Source organism: Cryptococcus neoformans, chromosome 1 (genome assembly GCF_000149245.1).
Source record: "Cryptococcus neoformans var. grubii H99 chromosome 1, complete sequence".
Classification (NCBI taxonomy): Eukaryota; Fungi; Basidiomycota; class Tremellomycetes; order Tremellales; family Cryptococcaceae; genus Cryptococcus; species Cryptococcus neoformans.
The window spans coordinates 1,265,959-1,278,272 of NC_026745.1; the positions used below are offsets into that span (position 1 = coordinate 1,265,959).

General features: G+C 49.7%; 5 protein-coding genes; 3 read left to right on the plus strand and 2 right to left on the minus strand.

The window, feature by feature from the left end:
* Positions 1 to 177: 177 nt before the first annotated feature.
* Positions 178 to 2,454, minus strand: CNAG_07364 (WD-repeat protein 21A). XM_012191666.1 has 8 exons: positions 1,929 to 2,454; positions 1,770 to 1,857; positions 1,594 to 1,695; positions 1,499 to 1,539; positions 1,297 to 1,445; positions 959 to 1,236; positions 785 to 865; positions 178 to 725 (listed from the first exon to the last, which is right to left on the minus strand). The coding sequence occupies exons 1-8, from the start codon at positions 2,219 to 2,221 to the stop codon at positions 486 to 488; spliced, it is 1,272 nt and encodes a 423-aa protein (XP_012047056.1). The 5' UTR covers positions 2,222 to 2,454; the 3' UTR covers positions 178 to 485.
* On the plus strand, positions 2,442 to 3,215 carry CNAG_00495 (hypothetical protein). XM_012191366.1 has 2 exons: positions 2,442 to 2,746; positions 2,813 to 3,215. The coding sequence occupies exons 1-2, from the start codon at positions 2,528 to 2,530 to the stop codon at positions 3,104 to 3,106; spliced, it is 513 nt and encodes a 170-aa protein (XP_012046756.1). The 5' UTR covers positions 2,442 to 2,527; the 3' UTR covers positions 3,107 to 3,215.
* A 120-nt stretch (positions 3,216 to 3,335) lies between these two features.
* CNAG_00496 (hypothetical protein) lies at positions 3,336 to 5,422 on the plus strand. XM_012190940.1 has 5 exons: positions 3,336 to 4,101; positions 4,182 to 4,336; positions 4,415 to 4,833; positions 4,924 to 5,059; positions 5,170 to 5,422. The coding sequence occupies exons 1-5, from the start codon at positions 3,484 to 3,486 to the stop codon at positions 5,327 to 5,329; spliced, it is 1,488 nt and encodes a 495-aa protein (XP_012046330.1). The 5' UTR covers positions 3,336 to 3,483; the 3' UTR covers positions 5,330 to 5,422.
* Positions 4,931 to 8,252, minus strand: CNAG_00497 (hypothetical protein). XM_012191367.1 has 4 exons: positions 7,836 to 8,252; positions 6,838 to 7,788; positions 6,362 to 6,789; positions 4,931 to 6,304 (listed from the first exon to the last, which is right to left on the minus strand). Exons 1-4 carry the CDS (start codon positions 8,177 to 8,179, stop codon positions 5,580 to 5,582), a joined length of 2,448 nt encoding a protein of 815 aa, XP_012046757.1. The 5' UTR covers positions 8,180 to 8,252; the 3' UTR covers positions 4,931 to 5,579.
* Positions 8,253 to 8,630: 378 nt separating this feature from the next.
* On the plus strand, positions 8,631 to 12,237 carry CNAG_00498 (cell division cycle protein 14). Its single transcript, XM_012190941.1, has 8 exons — positions 8,631 to 8,690; positions 8,805 to 9,388; positions 9,473 to 9,573; positions 9,635 to 9,727; positions 9,775 to 9,983; positions 10,048 to 10,579; positions 10,630 to 11,844; positions 11,895 to 12,237. The coding sequence occupies exons 2-7, from the start codon at positions 9,235 to 9,237 to the stop codon at positions 11,839 to 11,841; spliced, it is 2,301 nt and encodes a 766-aa protein (XP_012046331.1). The 5' UTR covers positions 8,631 to 8,690; positions 8,805 to 9,234; the 3' UTR covers positions 11,842 to 11,844; positions 11,895 to 12,237.
* The last annotated feature ends 77 nt before the right edge of the window (positions 12,238 to 12,314 follow it).

The following is a 12,314-nucleotide window of genomic DNA, read 5'->3' on the forward strand; positions in this document are numbered from 1 at the left end:
CCCGGAGATGCCCAGCATACACGAGTGGCGGCTGTTGTGGCGCTCTATTGACAACTCCATATCTAATGACGTCGGCATTTTTCACAGGCACATTTTACTTAATCAACTCGCAGCAGCCAACGAATTGAATTGCTCATCTCGCCACACTCGCTGCAACAGCCATTTCGCTGGCCTTCTCTTGCCTCATCGCCATATCATCGGGCGCTATACGGAGTCCCTTCTATGTACGATACACATTCATTCCAAAGTACACCCCTCTATTTCTATCTATCATGGCAGATCACTCACATACCAAGCAATTTCTTCGAGCTAGATTCCCAACAAGTAAACGATAAACAAATACGACTGTATGTGCTGTGTTGCACATCTACGGCGTTTGGCTACATTACAACACCCTCATTTGAAAGGCATGCCTAGAACAAGGATACAAGTATACAAGATTGATGACAAGATTAAAGAAATGCGCTTCGCTTATTATTCGGTGCTCATTTGGCAAACCTCAAAAGCTGGCCCTTGACTACGACATCCAAACCTAGATCATCCCTCACACTCAACCCCGTAATCTTGTCCTCAAATTCCTTCACCAATGGATTTTCCTCTTGTTGATGATATTCGTCCTCTGGCCAAGGGGTTAAGGGCGAGCCGGTTAAGAGGGAGTAGGCGCGGATACGGTTATCAGAACCCGAGGCGAAAAGGTGGGTTCCAGAAGGGGAAAGGGCGGTGCTCTATTCCGATAATGAGCTGGGAGTAAAAGAGGGAAGGGGAAAGAGGGGTGGAGACATACAACTTGAGTTTGATAGTTGTTGATATGGCCCTGGAAAGTGTGCAACGGCTTGTCACTAAATCTCACATCGTACAGGAGCAGCTGCCACATGAATGATTAGGATCCGAACTTCTGCGCTTTAATCTACCCTGCCATCAAAGATGACAGAAACCAAAAAAAAAAAAAAAAGCTCACTTCATCTCCCATCCCACTAACGATTAATCCCCAAGGAACAGCCCCGTCCTGCACCCTTTTCACATTTACCACCGCCTTTCTCCCTCTTGTCCCGCCTACGACCACAGGACTCTTCGGCTTTACTCTGAGATCTTCACAAGTGACCAAGCCAGACCGCTGCCCCGTGAATACGAGATCGCGAGAGTACTGATGGACTGCGAGAGCGTCAGACGGCAAACGACGGTTTGAGGTGGTAAAGGAGGATGTGTAGTTGATCGTCGTTAGGGACTTGTGGCCGCCTATTGTTTCCTGTTAACAACAAAAAAGGCAATATGAAAAAGGTAGACCTAGAAACGTACCGATAGTGCACCGATCATCAAATGAAGATACTTCATACATATCGCCTCCACTGAGATTGAGTTCAGAGTGACTCATAAAGATATGATCCAGCATTTGAGGGTCTCTCTTGAATAGGTGGACATGTGGGTCTGCTCCGCCTGAAATGGCTCTTGAGCAAAGAGTGAGCAACAGGCGAATTCGGTGAGGATCAAAGTAGCTCACATTAAAGTTAATCGCATGATATCAAAATGTACTCCCATGAGCTGATAGAATTGAGATTAATGCCGACTCTTTACAGTGGCTGACGCAGAACGCACCACTTGAGGACAGATATAAAAGACCACAGTCTCTCCCTCTGGGCCGTGCATGACCAATTTGCCATGATCCGTTGTCGCTAAATATGCTTCTTCTCCAAAAGACTTTTTTTTCGATTCATCAGCACGCACACGACGGCAACCAACCAATCAGGCTATGAATAAAAAAAAGAACTTGCTTTGTAAGATGTGATTGTCTCACCATGACAACCACAGGAATGATGCTCCGCATCTAATTGCAGCTTACTTAGTATGGCTTCTTCTCCTCTACATCATGCCAATGTCAGGATCGACAGCTTTATATATAAAAAAGGTCAAATGACGGCGGCCGACCTCACCTTTCACTTCGCTTTCCCATCCCTACTCCCATCCTCCCCCTACCTTTGACCAATTTTCTCCCAGGACCAGATACTACGCTTTCATGGATATCCGGTCTCTGCCGCTTTCTTTGCAGCTGGCAGTCCAAGAGCCCTAAAACCATCTCTGGACGGCCTTTTCTGGGGAGTGAAGTAGAGGCATAGAGACTTGGTGCTGGTTGATCGTTTTGTAGTGGGCCTTTGGGAGTCGGGAAGTATCTGTTTTTGAGAGGGTCGTAGGTCATGCCTGGAAGGTTTCCTAGAGGGCCTGACATGGTGCTGTGAGTGTATGGCTGCAGAATGGGTGATTTGATGAAAAGTGGGTCCCATTGTCGATGAATAATTCACCTGCAGCGATGGAGTAAGTCACTGGCGGGGGAAGGGGTGCGTCGCGTGGAGGAAGCTGGTGGAGGCCAATTTTTTTGTGGTGCCGTTGGGTTCAAAAGACCACGCGGGAGCCACGTGACGTCCTCGCCCCTTTTTTCTGGCTGGTGTCTGCAACTTCTGCCTTGTATCCTCTTTACGATTCGAATCCAGTCTTCCCCCCGCCCACCAGCTCTCTCCCCTCGCCCGCCAGAAACATGTCGCAGCTTTCCCAACAGGCGCTCCTCGCCGCCCTTGCCGCCCAATCATCACGCCCACGACCTGCCACAATCCCGTATTCTGCGCTCGGGCCCTCCCAGCTCAAGTCGGAGGCTACGAGCGCCAACTCGCGCACGCTGCACTGTCCCAGGGAAGGCTGTGGGAGCCTCCTTCTCCAGCCCGGCGGAGGCGTGTGGGCGGACTTGCAGGCCTCTGTGGTATGTAGCTCCCTGCGGGTCGATTGCCCAGCAAATGCACACGTCACTGATACTTGCCATATACAGCTCCCCGACGACCCTTCATCGCCCTTCCCGGCCGCTGCGGCTCCCCATGCAGTGTGGCACGTAGCATCCGGCCCCTTTGCATTTGACAATATCGGATTCAGCCGTCCAGACGCCGCGACTACTTTGCCTCCCCACACACCATCTGGCGCGGGCTCCGAACAGAGGGCGGACAAAGGCAAGGTCAAGTGGTTGATCTGTGCAGATTGTGATCTTGGGCCGTTGGGATGGACTTATGAGGGTGAACGAGATGCATGGTTGGCTGTTGAGAGGGTCGGGTATGGGGAGAGCAAATGAATGGGTTTAACGGAGCATTAGGTCATGACGGACATTAATTAGGGTATTGCAGATGGCTAGAGTGTTGTACTGTACATGTATTATATGTATGACTCGGTGGACCCTTGCGCTTTAACCTTGTCATAACACTCACAGTGCAGCTGTCGTCGTTACTGCTGGACCAGTTCTTGTTACCATCACCACCGCCGCTTTAATCATCATGCAGCATCATCTCTTCGCATCATCTGCCACATCACGACTTGTGAACTCTGCGGTCTCGTCGGTCGTCACGTCAATCAGTCCGCGAACCCTCTTTCGTCTTCTTTGCCCAGTTGTATATCATAATCTTTCCACATATAGCACTCCATACTTAATTCGCCAACAGCCTTCAAACAAAAATGGACGATCCCTGGGCTGACGCACCTGCATCTCCTCTACCAAAAAACGAGCAACGTTTCGGCAACGTCAGCAATGTCAGCGACAATGAAAATGTCAACGACTTCAGTAGGTATTCTCTCCCCAAATCACCATCAGCGAATGGGCTAGAGAAGGTGCAAGAAGAGCAAATACAGGAGAAGACAAAAGTAAAGACAGAGATGGAGCCATCACGAGAGGAGATCAATGGAGCGAGCGATTCTGAAGAGGCGCAAGTTGCGGAAGTCCAGTCTAGCCCGGTTCAGGAGTCGCATCAATGGCTCTCACCGCAAGCAGAAGCTCCGAATCAAGTGGAAAAAGAGGAAAGAGAGGAAAGTGAGGAGGAGGAAGATGACGGGGAAGGCGATCAAGACGATTTCAATGATTTCAATGATTTTGGTGACCTCGGATCATCGTCTTTCCCGACACCTAATCCCAATGTCGACCAAGGCGGAATGGCAGTCGAAGGCGGAGATTATGATGATGGATTTGGAGATTTTGCAGATTTTGAGGAAGGGGAATTTGATGAGCCCATCGGTGCTGAAATCGGGGTTGGTGGGAATGGATTGGTAGAAGAGCCTGAACCGATCAAAGAACGCTGGGTATGTCCATCTCTCAACTTTTGACTTTTACGCCGACGACAAGGGTGCTGACTCTCATATCTTCTTGACTGGCTCCACAGCACGCACTTGAACTTCGTCCACCTCCTCCTAAATCCGAGATCGCCAACCAACTTTCCTCAATCTTATCTCCCTTATTCCTCCACCAGGATTCATTGAGTAATGAAGCCATCAGGATGGTAGGCGGGTTAAAGCAAGTGTTGGTATCCCAATCCTCGTACGTCCCTAACACATCCTACCATTTTCCTTCTCTGATATATTCGTGCTGATGGACATCATCATTATCGATCCAAAGGCGAGATGCTTACGCCCAACTTACCACTCCACCATTAACCAAACCCCTCGACTGGACACGTTCCCGCGTCAGGAGGGAACATCTCATCTCAATGGGTGTACCCGTCAACCTGGATGAAGTCGACTCGCATCGGCTCTCTGCCCTTCCTCCTCTACGGATTGTCACCTCTTCCGCTTCTGGATCTTCCCGGCCACAGCCGAGAAGGGCGGAGACATTTGACGCATATAAAGGAGTGAAATACACGAGCGATCAGAAAGGCAAAGGGCGAGATACGGACGGGTCAATGTCGGCAGGGCTTGGGATGGGTGTCGGGTATGTGGAGGGGGATGTGAATGGAGGAGAGACAGGCAAATATGGGTTGGGGGAAAAGCCAGAGATGGATACGCCTCGAGCTGAGGAACTTTGTGGACTCGAAGAAGGTTCGTTCGCTGCTGCCTATCTCTCCCATTAAGTTTTCCGTGCAACAGAGCTGACTCTCACATTATGCCATTGGCGGTAAATAAAAATAGACGCGCTCTCCCTTTTACCCATAGCATCGTTGCGGAAGCTCCAAGCAGATTTGGTGGAAAATACCTCACAAGTATCAGCAACGCTGGCGTGGATGTTGCAGCTCAAAGATGCGCAACTACATGATAGCGCGACGTAGTACGTGTCCCTCTTTCTTCTCTTCATCATCTGTCTTTTACCTTATAAACCATGGCTAATGCAATTCCTCCCACTTGGCGCTATTAATTTTTACTTTCCAAAAACAACAGCAATGGTATGATATCATCTCTCATAGCCAACGCCGCCCGTGTAAAAGCTTCCCAAAACACTGGAGGCGGAGGTGTGTTCAGAAGAGGGTCCAGTAAGCGGCCGCAAAGTGTTAGCGGGGGGATGACTCCTAAACGGACAGGTAGCCCGGGAGTTTGGTAGTAGGATTGCATTCTTTATGCAAATGGCAGCATCATTAGCAATTAGCAGACGCTCTCATGGATGTATTTTATCCACGAGGACGGTGTGGCTTGGCTTGAAGTTGGCGAGACGTCATGTTTGTTCATAAGCTGGCTAGCTGTTGTCATTGTGTACTAACAACCTTTGATGATCTTCCTAAATAAATTTGTAAAGGCACGAAGAACGATACTGTCACATAAAATGGTCCCTACCGTCGCGCAGAACCTCGCTCTCACTCGGCTTTGATGATTCTCGCAATCTCCTTTGCTCCTTCCTCCCCGCCATTCCAAAAGGTGCTGACGGGCTCTTTACCCAACATCTTACCCATCCCACCATTCTGATCGGTCTCGCCTCCATACCTGTATTCTGGCTTCGGTGTTCGGGCCGAAATTGATTTGGAAGGCGAATCTATCACCCCTGAGGTAGAAGGAGAGCTAGAACCTGCCCTCATCCTCTGTACTTCTCTTTCCTCCTCACTACCCCTCCACCATACCCTTTCTACAATACCCTCCACCACCCACTTCAACACTATATATCCATGACTCGCGCCCAGAGCCCACAGACCCAAGGTGGCAAGCTGGGGATACCATTCACCAAGGGAAGAAGAAGTATGGTACGCCGAAACGATGTGCGATAACGATGGAGATCCAGGGGTGGGGAAATTGGGGTTGGGGGATTGGGAATGGAGGTCAGGAGAAGCAGGGGACGGGCGGAAGAGATAAATGAGAGTAGCGTTGGTGATAGCCCCGATCCAGGAGATAATACTTAGTGTTTCCAGCCATGATCCGATAGTCTCCACACGATCCCCCACGGGACGACGAACGTGTTTACAAATCTTGAGGGCATCGCTTCGAAGTTCGATGTAGTTGTTGATTAGCGCGAAGACGGGAGCAAGTGGCCAGACAAGGGACCAGATGACGACATAGCCGAACTGAGTGACCATTTCTGCATAGTCAGCTAATTCGCCTGGTTAGCATACCGTATGTGCTGATGGATAAATAAAAGTGGACGTACTGAAAGTGTCATACTCGGGTAAAGCCAGTTCCCTTTCCACCTTGTTAAGGAAACGCTTCTCAATCTCCTCTTCAGTCGTGGGGACCTTTTCAGATTCTCCATGACCGTTGGTCTTCTTCAGCGCTTCCCTGATTGTTGTCTTGCCAGCTCGCCAATCTTGGATGAATCGCATAATAAACGGCATTCCCAGTTCAAGGAACGCACCAGAGACTTGATTGGTGACAGTGTACGTGAAGAGCTGGGATTTGAGACGACCCCCATTGATGGCGTGTTTCTCAGCGCTGATGCTGGCCGCGGCCGAGGAAGTAGCGGAAGTGACGGAAGAGGTAGTAGAGTTGACTCCTCGAGAGCCTGGAACGGGAAGTCGACCCATGAGATGGGTCTGTACATGGGTCATGATGAAGGATCCAAAGGGAATGTAGATGTAGCTGCTAACATTAAAGGGCCTGACTGACATGGGATGAGAAAGGACTTACGCAGAGAGAAACAGTCCGAGGTAGGCGACAATGGCGTTCATCGCAAACGTTTTGGCTGTAAGACTTTTTTTTTCCCCGACAGGTGTCGGGTGGTCTTCCCATTTGACCATGAACTTGGCGAGGAATTGATAGGCACCTATGACGGAGGGAACGATGAGGACGAAAAGGCCAGTGGGGATAAGAGGCACAATCTTTTTACCCGGCCCGTCGTAGAGCTCAGATACAAATGCCTCTAGCACAAAAAGTCCCATCAATACCACACCCAAGCCTACGCCACAAGCAGCAATGATAGGTATAGAGGCTGCCACTTTGGTATCTCTCTTCAGTTCACTCCCTGCTTGAACTGCATCAACAGCTTCGACATCTTGCCAAGCCGCTGTCTTGTCCAGGCCCAGGTTAGCTACGTATTCAGGTCGGAGACGACCGAAGGCTACGTTTTCGCAACCATAGGTGCCCCATTTGACTGCAAACTTGCGCTGTTTGACCCGCCAGATGGCAATGAAGATTGTCGAGTACAAGCTAAGACAAAGGGCATACAAGGGAGGGTAAGAGTCGGCAGGTGTGAAAAAGTAAAACAGGACCGAAACAACGGTGATGGGGAAAAGAGAAAGTGTGTAAGTTGTAAGGTAATCAAAGTACAGATGGACAGCGGGCGGTTGCTGATCTCCAAGCCCTCCTCTCTTGCGAGTATGCTCATCAAGGCCCTTGGTCAAGCCAACTTGCCAGTCTCCACCTGTTGTCCACTTTTCGACCCAAGCCTTGTCTGCAGCCTCATCGTGGAGTGCTGAAATACTTTTGACACGAGACCATTTACCTCGACCAGGGGTTATTCCCAGACCGCCCTGAAGCTTGGGGGCAGTGAGAGTGTTGTAGATTAGACGCAGTCGAGTAGCCGGAGCAGGCGGAAGGGCGGATGGCGCTGTAAGGAGGTTGTGGGATGCATCAAGGCGCCTATTGGAATTAGTTTAGGACACAAGTATTATCTACCGCCAGCTCACCTTTCTTCCTCCACAAGCTGCTCGACTCTTTCTCCGCTCGCACCCACAAAGATCCAGACCTCCTCTTGTCCTTTACTCCCTCTACCGGCTTTCGATGCAAGTCGGAACCCGGATCCTTCGAGCTCTTGCAACAGGTAAACGTATCCCTCTTTGATTTCAGCTTCAGCCTTGGGCCTGTCCTTGAGATCCTTTTTGGAGAGGGCAATGGAGTAGGGAATCACGAGGTCTACGTTGTAAGGGTTGTCGTTGATGGGGCCTGATGGCGGAAGCGAGGTTGACATTGCGGGCACCGAGCGTACGGGTGGCCCCGGGGCAGTCGGAGATGCCGGCACTTGGGATGTCATGGTCAGTGGAAAAGTAAGCGGGATTGGGCCAATGGTTAACACAGACTGGGGACCTTGAGAAATTGGAATGTCTTCATACATATTTTTGTCGTGTGCTGCGTCTACGGGCTGGGAATTAAACTGATATCAATCCGGCTCAGCTTATGACGCAATAAAAGGCACGAAGCTGCCTCCATGACACGCGTTGTGTTTTTACGAGTAACAAAAGGTCAAGAAATCCCCCTGTTTCTTGTCATTTCTTCTTATTGGATGTGATGTATGCATCACACAGGGGTCGATAGTATTACTGAGCGCCGGTGGGCATGATGAATGGCATCAAAGAGCTATCGTTTGTGGTAATTTTATCTGGCCCACTGATAAGGAAACGGTCATTGACGCGTGATGGCTACTATTATTTATGTATCAGTCGTCACGTTCAAGTTTGTTAAACCTGAAACGGTGCTAGGTATCGTTTCTACATGAGGTAAAATGTAGCAAGTGCCTACAACGGATTGCCAGAGGCGATGAACTTGTAAGCGAGTTCTTTTTCTCATGCATCTCGCTCGTCACCAATCCCCTGATGCTTTGTTTTCCTTGACGCGGCTGACTTTGCATACGCACTGCGCGGGATCAAATGGGAGTAAAGCGCCACTGTCCTCTGCGCACGGTTCCTCTTTGTTAGCTCGGGCCAACAAGTCCAGTCATCCAGTCACGCACCATCACACCTCGTTTTCTCTTTCATCCTCTCCTATTCTTCTATTTCCTATCATTCTCCATTCTCTTCGTCTCCACTCGACACCATCTCCCAGTCCTGCTGGGGCAGTCCCAGCACTCCTCCCACGACCAGTCCACCACCATTATCATCCATCGACATACGGCATCCCAGACCTGAGCAGTGCGAAAATCACAAACCCGCATCCCGCGCACAGCACTCTCCTCTCGTCCGTACCCCTCGATCATCCATCTTCGCCACCTTGATGATCATATCCATACTGTAGTGTCAGAATTGAGAAAGTTATTAGATACTGCTTTCAGATAAAAAGGTGCCTCTGGATAATCTTATCAGCGTCGGCAAGATGCCATCTACTTCAACCCGTGCATTCCCCAACGAAGTCGCCGTCTTCTCTAATTATCTACTGTTTACAACCCTTACCTTCAAAGAAGTTCAGGCGCATGCGAAGACACCATATGGTCATCCGGGAAACAAACGGGCTTGTTCATTGTTCACTTGTGAGTCTTGTCCCTGAGATCGCTTGGTTCCTGCATGGTCGTTGTGGCGTTCAAGGGCTGCATTGACCAAATTTATGCTTTCAGTGGACGATGATATGCGTTATACGAGTTTCGCAATGGACCACGGGCCATTGAACCTTGCGTTTACGTTTCATGCCTGCATACGCATCCATGAGAAACTGGAGGTTGGTTGTCCCATTTTCGTGATCAAGGACGAGCACTGACGCACATTTCCGTCATGATTAGAAGGCGAGAGAACGGGGGAAACCTGTTTGTCTTTATACAACAACAGAACCAAAGATGAAGTCCAATATGATCCTCATTGCGGCTCTCTACTCTGTAAGTCGAACATTCTTGATTGAACGGCGATTTAACTTGAAAATTAGTTGATTGTCGACAAACAACCGCCCTGGAATGCTTTTCGTCCCATTGCGCAATTCGAAGTCATGCCCTTCCGAGACGCCGGCAGTGGTCCAATGGATTACGGCTTGACCGTGCAAGATATCCTGTATGGCGTGGAAAAGGCGGTTGGAAATGGATTGTTAGATCTTGCTTCATTTGATGCAGATGAGTATCAATACTATGAAATGGTAGAGTAAGTCCCTTTTATCGCCTGGCGACAATCTCATTATAAGGAAAAAGGATGTTGATGAGAGTAGAAACGGAGACCTAAACATCCTTGGTCCGTTTATCCCATTTGCATCCCCGACCGAAAACAGCTGGATCGAAGGAGTCTTGCAATCTCCGCCAAACGGACGTATCCTTCACACTCCCGTCAAATCCAGGACCATTTCCCACCAACTCCGCTGCGTTCTGGACATTTTTGAACGCGAAAACGTCGGCCTTGTTGCCCGACTCAACGACGAGCTCTATGATCGCCGCCATTTCCTTGACATGGGCATAGAACACATTGAGATGTTTTTTGACGATGGCACCAACCCGCCCGACGACATTGTTCGCGAATTTATCCGACTCGCTGAACACACAATTGAGCACAAGCGGCAAAAAGTTGCTGTGCATTGTAAAGCCGGTTTGGGGAGGACAGGTGTTCTCATTGGAGCGTATTTGGTATACAAATACCAATTTACGGCGCAAGAGGCAATTGGGTTCATGAGGATCGTGAGACCCGGGATGGTCGTCGGGCCGCAACAACAGTATATGGTGTTAAATCAGCTCAAGTGGGCTGGATGGGTAAGTCGTAAGAGTATGGCGTGAAATGGCGCATACTGATCTTCTGGTAGGCCGCCAGGGATCAGGCTCTGAAGGAAATTGCACAAGCTTCGTGTATGGAAAGCAATCCGCCGATCGCACCGCCAATGGAGATTGTCATAAAGCCATATGCCGGCCAAGATATCGAAACCTCAACTCATATTCCGCCAATCACTCGCTCTCCTAAACTTCGTCCTCGGCGGTCCCAATCGTCCAGCAGTCTTGCTACAATCTCCCCCCGTCGAGGTGGGGATGCCGTTGGTCAGCCTAGAAAGACTCGACAGCTTGTTGAACCGACTACAGAAACAGAACACGAAGAGCTTAGGAGCTCTCAATCCCATCTTTCGCCCAGCAACCCACTTGTCGTCCGTGAGGTCGTCCTTGAAGCACCTGCTGACCAAAAGGAAAATGGGGTCAACCCCAGTACCGTCTCACCTCTTGGTTCCATACGGGGGACAAAACGTTCCGCCACCCGACCCTCACCCGGATACGAACACTCCAACTCTCTTCCTCGAGTTTCGCTTAATGTTCCTTCCTCGTCTCTTACACGCGCCAACTCCAATGTCAGCATTGGTTCAGAAGGGTCTGTAGATGAAAGACCGCCGAAAAGGAGGACAGGATCATCTCCTCCTGAGGTGGAAGAAAGTGGTGCTACCGTATCTCCGGTCTCCGAACCCATGGTGGCCGAGCAGGTTGAGACACCCGTTCGACTAACAGCCACCAAAAATCTCCGTCTCCGTACCCACTCCTCTTCGCCTAGCCCCCCTCCTGCCTCTACGCCTTCTGTTCCCGGGACTACTCCTACCAGAGTCAACCTTGCTGCTTCGACAGAGGCACCATCTACGCCCACGCGAGCTCCTTCTCGTGTGATTCCCGAGAACACGAATGTTATAGCCTCTGTGAGGCGTACCATGCCTGCCAAAAAGAGCTTCCTGCCCGTCAGAAAAAATGTCGAATCAAAATCAACACCTGTGCGAGCTACTACCAATCCAGCTACTGCCCAGTCTCCTCCCCTCTCTACTCGCACTAGCGCCAGGGTTGCTAATACTCTGAACAGATACGAGGACATTGCTGTTAACTCTAATGGCAACGCCAAGAATGTGAAGACTGCTACCCCGGCTTCAAGGAAGTTGGGACGTGGAGTAACGAAGAAGGGTGTATTGACACCGCCCAGGATCACCGAAATGTGGGGACAGTTGAGTCGGATTGGGAGTTCGCCCCCTGCCGATAAGGAAAAGCAATAGCATGTAAGTAGAGTCTTTGTTTGATCAGGGTTAAATGCTGATGATGCTGGAAGGATGCTGGATCAGCGCTGAGCGCCAAAATGGTTTTTTTATTTATTTTATTTGCTCCTGTATAGCCATACATTACGATCTCTTTACGATAGATGATCTTTACGATTTACGACCTTTCTCTTCTAGATACAATCTGTTTATCCAGTCAATTCAATGTCGCTCTTTGCTGGAACATACAACTCGCGAATTGAAACCCCTTGATATGGGATTTTATCCACCCACAGTCATCGTCAACTTTTGCTGGATTTGGCATTCATTCATCCATTCATCACTTTTCTGTCTCTTCTCTATACTGGGTAGTAAACTGTGTGTATAGGCATGTAACTCAAATTTGAAACTGTAAAACGTAAGGCCGATTGCCTTTTACCCTTGCTCCGTCACTCGGAGATCTTCAACCTTTGAGGAATAGTTCATTCTTGGTC